Raw genomic sequence first — 18,845 nt, 5'->3', positions numbered from 1 at the left:
ATAAGCAGTTGACATCTCGACCTGAAACATTCACAGTTTATTCCCCTCCATTGATGTTACCTGACCTGCTGAGTTCCTCCAGCATTTTATGTGTGTTGCTCTGGGTTTCCAGCATCTGCAGAATCCCTTGTGTTTATGATACGTTTTTAGATTTTTTGGAGGGGGGGATCAGGAGATATAGAGATAGTACAGGAGATTATGCTGAGGTAAAACATCAGCCACAAAGTTACTGGCTGGCAGGTCCTGCTCAAGGGTTGTATATCTATTACTGTTTCTTTTGTATGTAAGATCCATGTGTCTGGCCTCAGCATTCACCTAGTCTGCGTTATATATGTATCTGTTTTTAAAGGACAAATGGTACCAGTTCCACTGTAATTGAGATCAATCTATCTAATTCATTGTACTTGGTAATGTCACCTTCATTTCCTGCTCTGCCATTTGCTTGGGTGAAACATTATTTCCCCGAGCTTGCATTTAGTGAATTAGTTTTACTGGATTGAAGTATAAATGGTATTCTGGGACCTACAGTTTCTGCAGTCAGCCAACTGTAGCTGGAAGCCAGGATTTAGGGCTCCATCCCAAGGGCCTTCTAGATGGCCCCAGACCAAGTGATTAGCTGGAGCAATAGCTATATACATGTCACTGTGGAATCACACATCCAAACCTTTCACAGTGTAGTGTCAGAGAAAAGGGTTCAGTCTCTATCTTGCTGCTTCTTATGCTGTGCATTGATTGTACTGGTCAAATTTCAGAAATAGCATTAAAATAGGGGAGATTTTATATTAGAAAATGTAAATATGCACCTGTTTGATAGTTATCCCATGTAATGTGTATGTGGCCATGAGGTGTGACATACCTGCCTAAATTGACAGTTCTTTGAGTTGTATGAGCTGGTTTACAAAGGCTCTGTCTTGCACAGGGCAATATAAAGCCATTCCACCAAAGACCTCCCATAGTGCAGAAACAAACAGTGGAAGGATTATCATGTTGCTGATGAGAAACCTTGCTGCATGCATTTCCTGCTTAAAACTAGAGACCTCACTTCCAAAATAGCTCATTCTCTGAAGAACAATAGCTGCCTTGAGGTAGTGAAAGCCTACATTTACAAACAAGTTCTTTCTCCTTTCTATTAAATCTATTAGATTCATGCTCTTAGAATTAGCATGCAAAGTCACTAACAAATGTTTCAATTAATTAAAAAAAACACAGGAAGGACATCTGCGGGATGTTCCGAATTGTCCATAATGTGTTTTCATAACTGGATGTAACCAACCTTCATGCAAATAAAACAAATATAGTTAACAGGAACTACCTTTGAAATGTCAGCATCTTTGGTCATATTTCTGGACATCCATACCAAGATTAGCACTCAGCTATGGGTCGCACCATGGACCTGAAAGTACTCTGATGTACAGCTCTGTATGATCTGAGTTGGCTGATGAGCTGAATATAGGACCTGTATCCTCTAGCACAGGTGGGTTAGAATGGATTTGATTTGTAACCGATGCTGTATTCAGTTGCAACTTGTCCATGGACGTAACTGTGCCTGGGTCTCAGCCTCTCCTCTGCTGTCCAGCATTCACACCCTGTCCAAGGTATATCCCGTCATACAATATACTCGTCTTGCCACTTCCCTGGAATTACACCCCACCATTCCATCCTCCCCAATTCATGATCTCAACCCAACCCCATCGTCTACTCAATGTCCATGGACTGCCCCTCCATAAGTGCCTATCAGCTTTGTCCCTGACTGATTCACTAACTTGTTGGCCAAGCTTTAATTCTGTTTCCTGGCCCTATGGATGAATCCAACCTGCCTACCAGTGCTGGCTTGTTTACTTCTTGGACTGACCCCTCATGAACCCACTAGTCCAAGCCCTCATCCAGTCTCCTACTGGAAGGCAGACTAATGACACTTTGCCAGTTCCAACCATCCAGCACATCAGCAGGACCCGATCGATGACTTTTCACTAGCCTAGTTCGTCCTTAAGTATTGTTCCCTGTTCCTGTGGCTAAATTGCTTTCCCTTGTAACCCCTTCCAAACTCTGGACCATTGTTTAGGAACTGTCTAATATCAATCACGTGCTCCCCCATGGCTAGCTCATAAGGGAGGGATCTATCTTAGCAACAACCTGTTCAGCTGTCCATTACTCCTTGAATCTTTGGAATCTGCTAGTGTAAGGCCTCTGAACCAGCTTTTTGCTGTTTTTGCTAGACCACTGTTTGCTATCTGTTTAACGTTAGGAACCTATCGAAGTCAAACCAAGCAATTCTTTTTGAACTTGTTTTATAGTTGGGCCATTGCATCCTTGAAAATAATTCCTAAATAAAAACTAATAGTTCTATTTTTACCCTACCGTACTGTGACACCTCACCCGTGTTTTGTAATCACTTATGCTGCCACACAGTGAGGAATACTGTGAGGAATACATACCTTGCCAACAACAGTAGTTTCATCAAATTTACAAACACGTCCGATAGACTTTTAACTTGGTGCTCAGAATTAGTGTTAAGAGGAATATAATGACTGTAATAAACTTTAAGAAGTTCTTCATCAGGTTGTTTGGGGCAAATGTTCATTTGTCAGGAATGCTGAGGTAGAATTGATGATGAAAAGAATATGGATTTTCTGCACAGGATCTCCCTTGTAAAAAGGTGTTACATAAGAACAGATGAAATGGGAGCAGGAGTAGGCCATCTGGCCCATTGAGACTGCCTCGCCATTCAATAAGATCATGGCTGATCTGGCCATAAACCCATCTCCATCAACCTGCCTTTTCCCCATAAGCCTATCATGCAAAAATCTATCCAGCCTTGCCTTAAATGTATTTACTGTTCATTGCTCATTGTGCTGCCTCGTACATTTTGCTGATCTTTAATGGATTTTGTCATTAATTGAATCAGGCATGATCAAGGTTGGAAAGTGGAGCCCTCTGCCCCTGAACTATCTCACTGAAGCACCAGATGCAACTGTAGCTGACATGTTACAGGATGTCCATCATGTTGTGACGCTGAAAATCCAGTTACAAAGGTGGGTGCTTTCAAACATCTGTCATTGGCAGAAGCCAACAATATGGTGTAAAATAATTCTACAGGAACTCAGAATCTAGTGATTCAATAAGTATTCCCTTTTGAAGTCTCAAGTAAAAAGGAGAAAATGTTTTAAAATGAGCTTGGCAGGTTTGGGGGTTGGGGATATTTGCCAATGTAAAAAGCTCTGAAAAAAAGAAGGGATTGATGTGACTTGGCAGCTTCTGCCTGCCCTGTTGTGCCTCAGGCTAGTTTTGTAAACAGAACCAGACTGGAAGAAATATTTGCTCGGCATTACTAGGCCGAAGGCTTGGTATGGGTGAAGATTTGTTTCTTTTTTTTGAAAGCTCTTACTTTTCTGCGCTTCACAGCTGTGCAAAGTTTGAGGACCTTCCCGCAGAGCAGTGGAACCATGCCACTGTTCGGAACGCATTGAAGGAGCTGCTGAAGGAAATGAACCAGAGCACCCTGGCCAAAGAATGCCCTCTCTCCCAGGTTGAAATTCCGCTTTCTATTGTCATTATGAAAATAAAATACCGCACTGACTGAAAATACAGAATCAAAAGCCAAGAAAGCAGGAAATAGAAATGCTCAGCGGGTCAGGCGAGGCTGGTGGTGAAGCCGGATTTATGATTCTTGTCAGGTTTTTGATCATGTACCAGCTGGGGAAAGAGAGCGAGAAAGGCCAAAGCTAAGGTCGACAGCAGAAATAGTTGAACAAGTCTAGCAACATACTGATACCAGCATTGCTCCAGTCGTGTTCATTTTACAGGGGTCACCCTGAGCTTCCTGTTGCCTGCCACCTCAATTTCCTATTCCACTACAATTCTGCCCTGTTAGTCAGTAGCCCCCTGTCCTGCTACAGCAATGCCCAGTGCAAATTTGAGGAGCAGCAGCTTGTCTTCTGCCAGGGGTTGCAGCCGTTCAGACTCCACGTTGAACTCTCCATCTGTACCAGTCATCCATCTGTCATATGAGCTCAACTTGTTTTTATTTATTCTTTTCTCTCTCTGATCTGAAGCATCAATTCTGTTTCTCTACCCACAGATGCGGCCTGAGCTGCTGAGTATTTCCAGTGTTCTCTGCAGCATTGCGATGTGTATCCTGCTCTGCTTGCACTACTTCCTGTATTGGACTCTGCTGCTAGCATCTTTAATGCTTTAATCAGTAAATTCACTGCTTCAGGCTCAAGGCATTGCCATTACTAGGTGGAATATACACTTCCAGTGTGGACTCTGTATGCAGAAATAAATAGGAAATTATGTTTATTAGTGAACTTTAAGACTTTAATCCAATAATCATCTATTGTCAGTTCTTTCACTGTAACCCATAATTCAGATGACTGCAAAATAATATCAGTTCTACATTTTGTGACCCATTTGATGCCCAGTTTTACAAGTGGGTCCAGCCAAGTGTTTTACCAGCTGTTAGTACTTTGTGGTATTACTTCAACCTTTGGAACAATTTATGTTGCCATGACAAATCTGCCATGGGCAAGGTCTGGAACAATTAATGTGGATTCACAGGCTTGGTATCTGGCAGCATTGTCTGGGCCCATGGTCTAAGCATTGCTGAGCCAAGTTTTATCTCAAGAGAACAACAGTTGTCAAGCGGTGTCTTATGATATAAGTTTAGTCCAAGATCTCACACTTCACATATGAAATGACTTTTCAGGTCATACCAGAACCTCTTGTACTTTCCCAGAGCGCCAGTTTTAAACATCACCTAATTAGCCCTCAACAGACTGTGAATTTCTTTGTTCATCCAGGGCTTCTGTTTGGGGAAGACACCTAATGATTCATAAAGCCTGTGACTACCGTGACGTGTTTATTTAGGTCCCCTGGTGAGTCCTTGAACATGGCCCCATCCACCAACTTGAAGCTGAACTGTAGCCGCTCCTCTGCCTCCCGTGACCAGTTATTTGTTGTCCTTACCTCTGGTGCCTTGCTCCTTAGTCTCTGCCCATATAAAGGTAGTAGAAGAATAGCTAGATGGTCACATACCGAAAATTTGGCTGAGGAATCGAACAGTAGGCATTATTGATGGTAGTATGGTACTGGCTGAGTACGTTGGGTCCTCTGGTGCTGTAGGCGTGTGCTACTGTAGCTGGACAAAGATTTCTTCCAGCTATCCTGATTGACGTTCCGACAAGGATATGAAAGTCATCAGAGTAGGCCATTTCTTGTTTGTTAATCATGGCACTCAGTATGTCGATTGCTTACTTGGCATCTGGCTTTGATAGTATGTAAACCATAGTTAGGATCACAGTGGAGAACTCTATTGGAAAGCAAATGGTCCACAGTTAATCATTAGCTGTTCCAATTCGGTAGAACAAGAGTGAGATGAGACCGCTATGTCCGAGCACCACGGTTTGTTTATCAGGAAGCAGGCACCAACACCTTTCCCAATCCTGATGCCCTCAACTGGTCCATCTGATGGACTGAGAACTCCTCGGGGTGGAGCTTGGTGTTTGGAGTGTGGGGGACGAACCATACCTCAGTGAAACAGAGAATGTGACAATCCCCCAATACAGCAATCTTGCCCTCAGGCCCTCTATCTTGCTGCCCAGTGACTTTATGTTGGCCTTGAAGATGCTAGGGAGGAGTGGTCGTGTTCCCCATCACTTCAGTGGTTAAAATGAACAAATTCACGTGGGGTGATTTGAATCCATTTGTGAGCTAAGAAAGTAGGATATGGGACAATCAACTGGGAAATGCATGAAGGCCTGATCTCACTAGGGAAGAAAAAGTAAATGAATATGCAGAGATTCTTTAGGTTTGAGGTGAAAAGAAGCTGGAGAAAGCTAATGAGTTCAATAAAGCCCTGTAAAGGGGGGGAGGTTAAGAGGGGAGAAGTGGAGCATGGGATCACTGTGAAACACATGGAGGATGTAGGGAGAAGTGAGAAGGAAAGAGTTGCATTTCTTCAGCATCATGCACTGGCGTAATATGTTCCAAAATGCTTTATAGTCAATGCTGTACATTAAAAGTGTGATGACTATTGTAGTGTTGCAATGCAGCTATTATGTGCAGTTATCACCAACAAATTGCAGTGTGACTAAGACCAGATAGTCAATTCTAAGGACTGAAGTAAAATGGTGGCACAGGTCTGATGGATCCACTGCTGATGAAGGGTCTCAACCTGAAAGGTTGACTGTCCATTTCTCTTCACAGATACTGCCTGGTCCACTGATTTCCTCCAGCAGTCTGTTTTTGCTCCAGATTCCAGCAACTGCAGTTTCTCTTGTGTCTGTGATGAATAATTCCTTTGCTCTATTTGGAGTTGTGCAGGGCAGCTTCTACACAAATATGTGAAAGACAACAGGCTCCTGGCCTAGTATTACAACCACCAGAATGTTACCTGCAACTTGGGTTGCCAATGTAGTGTTGTTGGTGGAGTTTATTCTGGTCAGTGTTTGTGGTCAAAGCTTGTACAGGTAGGATGTTTATGGACTGAGCTACAACAAGGCCTACTGCTAACAGAAGATCCTGCAAGTAGAACAGCCAAGTAGACTGAACTGTGTATTGTAAACATGGATATTGTATGAATTAAATAGTTAAAGAGAACAAGAAAATATAATAGGGAACCTCCAGTTACACATTCCAGAGGTGTTATCAGTCTTTCAACAGACTGCAGTTTTATTCAGAGTTAAATGCTAAAGGCAGTACCCTAGACCTTTCAGAAACAATACACAAAAATACTTCAAAAAGCCTCCTTTTCACTCCTTCCTTTCAAATAACAAGAACTTCCCACTCACCCATTCAGGATACTGGACACATTTTTACCCCGTCCACCTTCAAAAAACATCTGCCTTCCCAGCATCAGGCTTGAGCAGTTGTGGGGAAGGAGATCACCGGGGGCAATGGGGATGTTGTATTTCTTCAAGGAAGCATTGAGCATATTCTTGAATCTCATTCTCTGATCATTTTGGAATTTCTTCCCCAGACAGAGCTCAGATTTTGGGAGTCTGGTATTGGCGTGCCCAATATAGCCAAAATCTGCTAATAGGGGCTCAGTACTAAAGATACTAATTTGTGGGAGGTTGCTGACTTCCTTCTCCTATTGTATTTGGAAGATTTTGGCGAGTCAGTGCCGATGGTATTTTCTCGTGCATTACTGGTGCTTATTGTAGGTCTTGGAAGAATATAGGAGGGCAGGCATCAGTGGCAGGTCCTCCTCAGTATACTAGTTTCATTTCCATAAACTGTTTGTAATCAGGCAGATTGCAAGTCAGAAATGTTCTTACAGTTGTGTTCTCACATGGCAGCAGCTGGCAAATCTACTACCCCAGTCTCTCGGGCACTTGTTGGAAGGAATGGCTATGCATAAGTTGGGCTTAGTAACCTGCGAAAGACCTCAGATTCAGATTCAGTTTATTGTCATTTAGAAACCACAAATACAATGCAGTTAAAAAATGAGACAATGTTCCTCCAGAATGATATCACGAAAAAGCACAAAACAGACCACACAAGAAAAACCACATAACATTTGGTAATCCCCATTCCAGCATTGGGAGAGGCTGCTGCGTATCAATATCGCACTACCGTCTTAGCATGTCCCCTGGAAAGGAACTACAAACACAACAGACAAACCTAAGGCTACCAGACCTACACAAATCCACATAGTTACATATAGTTATAGTTAACACATAGTTTCAACAGTGCAAAGCAATACCATAATCTGATAAAGAGCAGTCCGTGGCCCGGTTTAAAAGAAAGGTCTCAAAGTCCCGACAGCCCATCATCTCACGCAGACAGTAGAAGGAAGAAAAACTCTTCCTGCCATGAACCTCCAGCGCCACAGCTTGCCGATACAGCACTCTGGGAGCTCCGACCACAGCCAACTCCGAGTCCGTCCGAAAACTTCGAGCCTCCGACCAGCCCTCTAACACCGAGCACCGTCCCTGCCGAGCGCTTTGACCCCGGCACCAGCCGCAAAGCAACAGGCAAAGCCAAGGATTTGGGGCCTTTCTTCCGGAGATTTTTCCGATCGCACAGTAGCAGCGATTTCAGGCATTTCAAAAATTTCACCAGATGTTCCTCCGTGCTTCACACGTCCGTCTCCATCAAATCAGGATTGTACACGGCCCCTACTTACAGATAACAGATATTCATTCCTGGAGTGGCCACCACGTGCTGCGTTGTGCTGCCATCTTGCCACGGGTTTTAGTGGAAATAACTATCCAGTGTCAATGCAATTTTCTCAGGTGTTGGAATTTCTGTACCTTTAGGGGATTTTGGCAATCATTCTTCCAATCATGCAGCACTTCATGCATTCTGTACTTGGCCTAGACTTTTGTACTTAACCCTCAGGAGTGAGACTCAAACTGCAGTTTCCTAATGCAGAAAGGAGAGCGCTAACAATGGGACCACTTTTGAAGGTTGCCTGTTTAGAACTTAGGGAGAACAGGAGGAGACCAGTATAACCAACAATACAAAAATAATAATTTTAGTGTGAAGTAAGAAAGACTGTGACTGGAAAAGAGAGATGCTCAAAAACATGACGGTATTGTAGAAAAAAGATTGTTTCTCCCACCCCCCCCCCCCCCAAATTAGTTTGCACAGGATCTTTCAGTCAATATTTTTGGTTGCTACAGACTGCTTTCTTCTCTTCCCTTTCCTAATAGTGTGAACAAGTTATTTGGATTGTCTTATTGTTTTACCCACTCTGGGACAGTCTTTGCTGTCTCTTGATGTGGTGCAGTCAACCCATGTAACCACTTGAAAGAAGGAGGGTACAATTAGGCTACACTCTAGCTTCTATTTTCATGTCTAGTGTCTGCTAAATCAAACATGGTATTACCCATGACTGCAATCTATGTGTCTCCAATTTTACAGCTGAACATACAAAGATATCTGAAGTAATTGTAGGATCAATCCCACAGGAAACTTTCCCTCTGAAATTACAACCTCGTACTAATTAGGCAAGTGGTCTGAAAAGTCAAAGATACAGAGTGGCTTCAGCGGGGAAAGAGGCCATTCAGTCCATTGAGTCAGCCAGCTCCATGCAAGAACAATTCAACTAGTCTCATTGTCCTTTCCCATCTTAGAGCTGTGCAAATTCATTCCTTTTAAGTTTTGCCAGCTCGCTTTTCAATGCTGCAATTGAAACTGCTCCCACGATTTCCCTGGCAGTTACACACACAAAATGCTGCAGGAACTTAGCAATTCAAGCACATCTATGGAAGGGAATAAACAGTCAATTACTTATTCCCCTCCATAGATGCTGCCTGACTTGCAGCATTCCTGCAGCATTTTATATGTGTTGCTCAAGATTTCCAGCAACTGTAAAAGCTCTTTGTTATGATTCCCGGGCAGTGCTTCCTAGTTACTGAACACTCACTCGTTGTGAAAACTATTTTTCTTTGTGTCATTTCTAGTTCTTTTCCTAATCCTGTCTATCCTGTGTTCCCTGGCTGTTTATTCCTCCACCTATAGGACAGTATTTTTTTATTATCTACTCTGTTTATAGCATCATTATTTTAGATAGCATTATCCAACCCTCTGGTAATTTTATCTGTTCCTCAGAGAACAATCCCAGCTTTTCCTGAATATCAGTGTAACTAAAATCCAGCATTGCTAGAATCATTTTGGTAAGCCTCGCTGTAACTTCTTAAAGTGCAGTGCCCAGACCTGGACACAATACATGTGGTTGTGCCAATGTTCTATAAAGATTTGTCAAAATGTCCTTTCTCCTTTACTCAGGGCCTGTATTAATAAAGCTTAGGGTTCTGTACTGATTGTATATTGCCATTTCAACCTACCCTGCCACTTTCAATGGACTATACACATATACCCCCAGGTCATTTTTGTGTTTGTATCCCTTTTGGAATTATGCTCTTGAATTTATTATGCCTCTTTCTATCAAAATGTAATACTGAACATGTCTCACCATTAAACTTCATTTACCACCTGTCTGTCCATTTCTCTAAGCTGCCTTCAAGTTGAGTACAATCGTCTCACAATGCATTCAAGTATTTTATCATAATAAATTTGGAAAATGCCTTGTACTACACCCATGTTCAAATCATTAACCCATATTTAGAATAGTTTGAAACCCTGGTGACCCCTTCCACTATTACTATATGTCCTGTTAGTTAATTTTCTATCCATTCTGCTACTATCCCTTTCATTCCATAGGCTTCAGTTAATTATGTTACACTTAATCAAATGCCATTTCTACCACATCAACCACTTCTTGATCTTCTCTGCTATTCATCAAAATACTCTATTGTCATTAAAAAAAAAACCCATACTCGTTTTCTTTAATCAATTCACACTTGCCCAAGTGACTGATAATTCTGTCCCTAATTTTTGGTTTCTCAAACTTTCTGGCTAGAATTTTAGTTATTTGGAGGTACTTGAGCCTTTTCTCTTCTGTGTTTGTAGTGACTAGGAGGGCTTGAATGTATACAATTTTAGATAAGATTCCTTCTTGGCAATTTTCTCCCCTTGTGTCTCTGGGTATTGTCTGGCATTGGGATGTGACTTCAAATAGCCAGTATTGATGTATCTGCCCCTACAGTGGCTTTAGACAAACACTACAAACAGGGACCACAGGTATGATTTCACCCGGTTCCTAGAAAACTTACTTTTAAAGAGGTCAGAAATTAAGAACTCTCTTCCTAATCCAGAGTGATGTGAGTGGTATATGGAGGTCAGGTCATTGGGTGTATTTAAGGCAGAGCTTGATAGGTTCTTGATTGGACATGGCATCAAAGGTTACAGGGAGAAAGCTGGGGAGTGGGTTTGAAAAGGGGAAAAAAGGATCAGTACCGATTGAATGGTGAAGTTGATGGGCCAAATGGCCTAATTCTGCTCCTATGATTTATGAACATGCAGATGGGATGGACTAATCCAGCACAAATCAGAGGACCAATTTGGCTGTCCCTGTGCAGCGATTGGATTAATTCTTAAATCTGTCAGGAATGTATTCATATTCAGCATGTTACTTTTATCATATTTGTTGTGGAGTTTGTGAAATGACCATTACATTTGGTTTTCTTACACCAAACATTGGTTTTTTTTCAATTTTCAATTCTAACCAACAATTTCACCACATCTTCTCCATGTAATTCCATCATTCAGATGATTTATTATCAGGATAAAGATGATACAGAAACCATTCAGGGGGTTGTATGGAGGACTCTTTCATGGACTGGTGTGACACAAAACCAGGCAGATGGTTGGAAAGGAATCTCCATTTGTCTGAAATTTATTCATTCAATTTATCATTGCTGGGCTTGCCTGTAACCAACAGTAACTACTCCATTGAAACAGAGGGCCACTTCCCGTATCCTCTTCTTTCTTTACAGAGGTTGGTCCTGAAAGCTGCCCTGTTTAAGTTATGATGCCACGTGCGATTACATACAGATAGGCATAGTTTGATGTCGGGCTGAGGGCTGGGCTGAGCTCCAAACTCATTTCTTTTACCGATATTATGTGAGCTAAGATGTGTGTGCTATAATACTCAATGATTTTAAATTTGATGAGCTCTGAGCCCATTCAGCTTAAATTTTTGAATGACTGGTAGGACAAGGACAGAAGATTTTCTTCCATGCTTTACATGCAACTCTGAAGAGTAGAATGAGACAATTAAAATCAATAGAACAAAAACTCCCTTCAAGGGTTCAGTTACATTTTGCCTTATCCTAGATAAACCTCCACATCATGTTTCAAAGTGTTCCTTCAAAAATACGTTAAGAATAGAATTGTTAAATTGTTAATAAAAGAAAATCCTGGCACTAAAATGTATTAATAATAATTGAATAGAGGCTGACATCTGAGGTTCAAACAGAGGAATTATTTCTTTATTTACGTGTTCATTGCTCTCTATGCATGGTTTAGTTTCTGTTGGTAGTTGAGGTTTTGACTTGCTGCTGTGTCTTTCCAGTGCTCGGGTGTATTTAAGTCTCTTGCTGCTCCGCCTTCATCTTTGCTTATTGATTTTATTTGGATTTGTTTCTAATTTGCGATCCACTTTCTTTTCATTCTCGGTACCAGAGCATGATTTCCTCCATCGTGAACAGCACTTACTATGCCAATGTATCATCAGCCAAGTGCCAGGAGTTTGGAAGGTGGTACAAAAAATACAAAAAGATTAAAGGTAATTAGATTCTTCCAATCTCCACTTACTGTTTGTGCTCAGTAGAAATTGTGTCTCACTTGGACATCTGCCGATAGTTTGTATTGTGATACCAATGGGAAGTCCTGGGCTGTTTCATAAGTCACATTTGGTTTCATGTCATGCATTAGATTTGTTAACATACGTCAAAGTCAAAGTAAAGTAAATTAATTGTCAAAGTATGTAAATGTCACCATATACTACCTTGAGAATCATTTTCTTGCGGTATATTGTGACAATATTTTGATAATAAATTACACATTCGGTTACATTTTCATGGCAAAGAAATAGTTTCTCTCCAACCCATATGCTCCTCTGGGTGGGGTTTCCCTTCCGGTTCAGTATTTGATCAATAAGAGGAACACATGTCCTGTCGAGTTAAAGAGGAAGACAGGATGAGTAAGAGACCCAGACCTTGCCTCTTATTTACCAGTGCTGCAGTGTTTCCAGAACTTAGCAGGCATCATGATGAGGAGCTGCTGTATTGCTATTTGATTACACTGCATAGGTTAATTAAGAATTTTTGCTCCTCTTTTTGTCACTTAAACACATTCTGCACACGGACCCACGTATATGCCAGTATGAAATTAAGGCTTTTTCACACCCAAGTTATTGACATAAACAAACAAGGATAAATTCTGTTGTCAATGGAATTTATTCTGTGCATAATATTGCTAATATTAATTGCAGGAATTGTGCAGTTTGGATTTGCACTTTAACCCAGATTGTCTTACTGTTGAATTTCCTTTAGACAAAATGAAAGATCCTTCATATGTCCCATTGAACTTTTACTCTTCATTCTGGGGCCTGCCTGTTATATCTGACTGTATGTGTTATATGCCTTCCTGTATTCCATTGAGATTTGAATTACCTGAGGCAGTCATTCCAGGGCACTGGAAGGATACCACCGATGCTGCCTCCACAAGATCCTCCAAATTCTGTGGGAGGATAAGTCAGTCAATGCCAGTGTCCTCTCCCAGGCAGATGTCCCCACCACTGAGGCTATGGCTATTGCTAGCTGCTACTTTGGGCAGCAAATTCCCAAAGCAAGCAGCTTGTTCTGAGCACTGTCATGGAAGGAAATTGTCAGATTGACAGAGAAAAAGATTCAGGGGTGTGTCAAAACTTCCTTGAAGAAGTGCAACATCCCGCTGCTTCCCAGGAACCACTGGCCCTTGAACATTCAAAGTGTAATAGGAGCATTCAGGATGGCATCAAGGACCTTGAGTCCATGCGCAGGAAACATATAAATGTCCAGCATGAGCAACAAAAGGAAGACACCAACTCACAAAGTTTTCACCTGCCCACCTGCACCTTCTGCCCCATACATGGAGGAATTACCAGTTCTGACGTGGTTTGATGAGGCCAATGAGCCCTACATCTCATAACCCATAAAAACACATTAAACAACAGCTAGTTATTACTAATCTCAAGGATCTGTCTAAGAAGATCTGCCTGACAATCCTAATTCTTGTGGTGCAACCATAGACCATAGGTGTTTGCAGTCAGTAATTTAATTAGGTGCTGAAGTTAGACAGGTGAACATCTATAGCCCTTCATAATAATAGTCCATTTTCATTTTTCAAGTCTTCATTTGACATTTCACTCAATATAGCTGAAAATAGTTTGAATAATTCAAGTGTGCAGTGTTCAATGCTTGCCCATCTTGTTCTCATAAAAATTATATCCAATTTATTCTTGAACATATTTCATGATTTGGCTCCATGATAGAAATTCCACAAGCTTACTGCTCTTTTTTTTTATCTCAGTCCTAAATTGCTTTCCCTGTATCCTTAAGCTGTCACCACCATTTTTTCCTGCATCTGCATTGTCCAGCCCTGCCAGAATTTTGTAAGTTTCAATTACACCCTCTAATGATTTTAAACTCTCTTGTTTATAAGCCCATTTGTCCTGATTTCTAAATGCCAGTCCTGACAACCTGGAGGTAAAGACATTTCCAAATTATTGGCAAGAGTCTGTGTTACTCAGCCCTGTTTGATACAAATTTGACCTTTCTTATTGCTGTATTGAAAGGTACAATATTATCAAGACCATTACATAGCCAAAGTGCATCACCCAACTTTGTCAGCCCCTATATTTTTCAACAGCACGTTGTTTGGTGCTCCTATATCTTCTGGTTACTTTTTGAGAAATCCTCTGAAAATTGAACATTTAAAAAAAAGATATAAATTTATTTATTGAGATGCAGCACAGAATAGGCCCTTCCAGCCCTTCGAACTGCAACCCCCAATATAACTCTAGCTTAATGATGGGACAATTTATAATGATCAGTCAACCTACCAATCAGTACATCCTTGGACTGTGGGAGGAAACCAAGTCACCGGGAGGAAACCCATGTAGTCACAAACTCCTTACAGGCAGCAACAGGAATTGAATCAGGGCCACTGGTACTATAAAACATTGTGCTAACCACTAAGCTACCATGTTGTCCCTGTAGTACAGTAAGACTTTAGTTCTTTGGAAATCCTGATGTTCTGGCATCTGGCTCACACATTAGACTAGAATGCGAACCAGATGCCAAGGTACAAATTGCATTCATATTTCCTATACCTTTAAGTTCACAGATTCACTGGAAAAATTATGATACTGTCTGTATAACATGTGAAATAAATAAAGAGTGAAATAAATATGTTTGGGTTTTAGCAGGAATACTAAACAATCGTTTGGAAACTCTGGTGGCATGGCACTGTCAAGGTCCAAAGTATGATGCATTATTGGAGTTTTGCAATATTGCTTCTTACTATTTTTCACTGACTCTTCAACTATGAAATGACTCAATGTGTGCAGAGTATAACTACGCTGATCTTTCTTCATCCTGAAATACAGGTGTCCCCTCCTTTACAAAGGTAGAGCATTCCTATGAAACCTTTCTTAAGCCGAAATGGCATAAAGTGAAGAACCATTAATTTATATGGGAAATATTTTTGTATAAGCGAAAACCCTCTTTGCAATGCGAAATCAGGCTATTAATGTAGGCCTTTTGTAAAAGCGAAGTGGCGTAAAGCGAACATTCATAAAGCGGGGGACACGTAGCTGGTAACCAAGTTCCATCAAGACCACTTATGGTGTTTTCTAGAGGGAGCCTGGCTCCAGTATACGCCTCAGTGAAGGTAGCCCGCTGTGTCCACACAATGGCTTTGACAGCCAATGAGACTCCACCTCCAGGTTCATTGGTTGCCAAATCCATCACTGTTTCTGAACTTTTGGGAAAATCTTCAATTTTCAGTGACACTTGGAACTCATTAAAAATTAAAGTTTTGTTAATAACGCAAAATTGTTTTTAGATACAGTGAACTTTCTTAAAAATATTAAAACTAACCTCGTAAGCAACTCCCGTAACTTTGTCCTGGCAGTCAAAGTCTCCTGTTCATTTGTATGAACATTACTTCTGTTCATTACTACTGTAGTTGAACTAGGTTCAATCCAGGACAAGTTTAGTAAGCAGGAGTCCAGAGGTAATTGGACAAAGGGGCAGGCAGCAGACGAAGTGGCAGGGCTGAAGGTGACTGTGGCTTAGGCCTACAGCTGTGACTTCTGGAGGTTAACTCACGTCAGTGCTACTGTCATGGAAACTCCAAATGATGGTGGATTTGCTCAGCAGACAACAAAACAAAAACCCACGTTAGACATTTTGCCTATCTCGGATTTTATCATAGTCTACAACGTTATTTCTTTCTGTGAACTGCTATGAATAAACTCACATAAGCTTATATTGATCATTTCACACTCAGCATCTCCAAAAACAGCCTGGTTATTTGGGATCAAATCTCCAAATTTAGCTCAAGTTCCACCAAATTCTCAGGGCCCATCTTATTGTTAAGGCATCCATCCAAGAGCCACATAGAATACATTTTTGCCCTCTCTTAATTCTTCTCTTCTGATGTATGGTAATGTTGAATGAATTCCTGCTGTCTGCATTTAGAATTAAGAACAATAAATGCCTCTCTTTATCATAAGGTAAATGTGCATATTCCGTGACTACAATATGTATTTGATCCTTGTTCAACAAATTACCAGGAAATCATGGAATAAATGAAGTGAAAAAATGTCTAATTTTGAACCAAAATATTCTACATGTGAATCTAGCTTTTACCTGAGATTTTAATGAGTTGATTCACAGATACTAAGACTTAACTTTTAAAATAAAATGCAAAAAATGTAAGTAACTTTTAAATAATTTATATCATGTTTACAGCTCTGATTAATTCCTAATGTTCATTTGAACTTTTTTTCTGAGAATTCCTTTATTAACATTTTTTATTTTGTATATATTGTCTCCTACACAGAGATAAACATAGTTTCTATTTTTTCCCTTTCCATGAATTATTAAAATCATTTTATTTATTATTTTCCTCAGGTTCTATGTATTAATATTAATTAATATTATGAAATATGTATGTAAAGTAAGCTAAAATTGCATTCATAACAAATATAGTCCATTGACTACATCCCTGTCTGAATAGACTCATAAGTAATAGAGAAATAGAACAGTACAGCATGCATACAGGCCCTTCAGCCCAACAAGTTCATGCTGAGCATGCATCTAGTGACCGTCCATCTAGTCCCAATTTCCTGCATTTGGTTCATATCCACCTGAGCCCTGCTTCTGCATGTATCTATCCAAGTTATTGATAAATGATTTCATGGTACCTGCCTCAACCACTTCCTCTGGTGACCTATTTCATATACTCACCATGCTTGGTGTGAAAAGTTGATCTTTGGGGCACTTTAAAATGATTCTCCTCTCACCCCAAATCTGTGGCCCTTGGCTTTGGACTCCCCTCCTCTGGGGAAAAGACTGCCACCATCCACCTTATTCTCCTATGTTTCGAGGAATAAAGACCAAACCTGCCAACATCTTCATAAAACTCTGACCCTCCAGTCCTGGCAACATCTCCATAAGCCTTTTTCTGCCCTCTTTTCAGTTCAACCACGCCTTTCCTACAACAGGGCGACCAAAAGAGTACACCGTTGTTCAAGTGTGGCCTCACCAATTACTTATGCAAATGCTATGTAGTGAACCAATTCCAAAGCTTAATGCTCTGACTGATAAGGGGCTGAATCCTGTTTTGCCACCCCGTTGACCTGTGATGGCATTTCCTCGGTACTTCACATTCCCTCTGTTCCATTAGATTGTCTAGTGCCCTACCATTCTTAATACAAGTCCTGTGCCAGTATGACTTTGCTAGGAAATCTTTAGGAATTGATCCTTATGAATATTTTGTTATTTAAACAGAGTTAGCTTTTGATAAATGGAGCAAGCTTTGTATTCCTTCCCTTTGAAAGGTAAGTGGATCATAAGACTTCAGGAAGCCTTTTGTGCCTATTGGAGTAGCAGGAATGTCCTTACATCTATTTATTTATTTATTTATTTATTTATTGCTAGAATTTCACTTGCATATTTATTATCTTTCTCTTTTACTCTCTCAGAGTCAGCACAAGACTGGGTTCCCTCAATGTTTCAATCAAACAGACTATTAAAAGGTATACTGTTCCCCACCCAACCTCACTACCACCCCACTTCATCAGCATTCACTTGTATTCTGCAGAAATTTTGTTTATTAAGTTGTTACTCTACCTTAAAAATAATAGAAGAGATAAGAGCTGGGTGATTAATAAACATTAAATTAACCTATCCATTGTTCTACAGTGCCCACAATTGACCATATGCTCCTTATCATAAATGGAAGAAAATGAAGCCATGACTTCATCAGTGATGTGGCGATAACATTGAGTGTTGGTCTAAACTGGAATTTAGAAACCTCTCTTATTTTGCAGCCTCTCCTGAACAATTATGCTATAATTTCTTGTTAGTGCTTTACAAGCAGAATATTCCCTGAACAATTTTAGAGAACGGGGCCAAAACAGATAAAAGAAATACAGTGACAATGGGGTGTCTTTATTTTACAATTTCAACGTGCATCAAAGGCACATATTGCCCTTCGTCTATGTAAAGCCACAACCAGGCTGTGTCCACTTCTTTAATAATTTAATCAATGCATTCAGTCTATAATAAGTCCATGGTATGTCCTGAACAAAAAGTAAAATGCTAGGGAAAGGGTATATACACAAAACAAATCTCGGCACAGTTGCCAGGGAATACTTGCTCAAGGTACAAAAACTTTAGAATGATGTCTTGCTGTGAAGTGCATTAAGTTAGAAAGGGAAGAGAGTAAGCAATAGGGGAGCCATAGATGTGACTCGGAAGCTGAGGTTCACCTATGTTGGCAGGATTATGGTAGGAAACTTGCTTTCCCTTTGGTTCAACTTACCAATGGATATACAGTAAAGTGGGAAAAGATTCTGTTTGCTGCTCTTCAGTTTCGTAAACACATAGGCATTACAAAAGAAACACCTTAAGATACATGTAGTTATAACCCATAACAGCAGCATTCTGAGTCAATTCTTTAATCATCCCTGATTGGCTTATGTTGCTTGTGTGAGTATTGCTTTGTAATTTGGTCAGAGCTGAGGCTGCCTTCTTAACTGACAGCATTCCTTGCATTGTGCCTTGATTAAATCACCACAACAGTGTCACCTCTACACCAAATAGTTGACACGTTCCCTGTTACCGCCTCTTCAAAAGCATGGCAGGAGCCATGATGGCAAATTAGCATCTGTCAATGTCTGATCAAACGTCCTGCACATGGGTGAGAAAGACGGCAGCAAA

At 40.7% G+C, this 18,845-nt stretch overlaps 1 protein-coding gene across 19 annotated transcripts in view; it reads left to right on the top strand.

The window, feature by feature from the left end:
- LOC132392708 (DNA-binding protein SATB2-like) overlaps positions 1 to 18,845 on the top strand; it is a 229,258-nt gene that overhangs the window by 78,688 nt on the left and 131,725 nt on the right. For 17 of the 19 annotated variants that reach the window (XR_009511631.1, XM_059966975.1, XM_059966970.1 and 14 more), the window contains 4 exons: positions 2,906 to 3,032; positions 3,403 to 3,526; positions 12,034 to 12,136; positions 17,606 to 17,659. Coding sequence is in view for 18 of the 19 variants with exons in the window: in XM_059966975.1 (XP_059822958.1) it covers positions 2,906 to 3,032; positions 3,403 to 3,526; positions 12,034 to 12,136; positions 17,606 to 17,659 (408 nt within the window). In the remaining variant the exon portion in view is untranslated. The remainder of the gene's footprint in view (positions 1 to 2,905; positions 3,033 to 3,402; positions 3,527 to 12,033; positions 12,137 to 17,605; positions 17,660 to 18,845) is intronic. The other 2 variants (XM_059966977.1, XM_059966963.1) reach the window with 1 other exon arrangement.

This window comes from Hypanus sabinus, chromosome 4 (genome assembly GCF_030144855.1).
Source record: "Hypanus sabinus isolate sHypSab1 chromosome 4, sHypSab1.hap1, whole genome shotgun sequence".
Lineage (NCBI taxonomy): Eukaryota > Metazoa > Chordata > Chondrichthyes > Myliobatiformes > Dasyatidae > Hypanus > Hypanus sabinus.
This window is presented reverse-complemented; position numbering and strand designations above follow the sequence as displayed.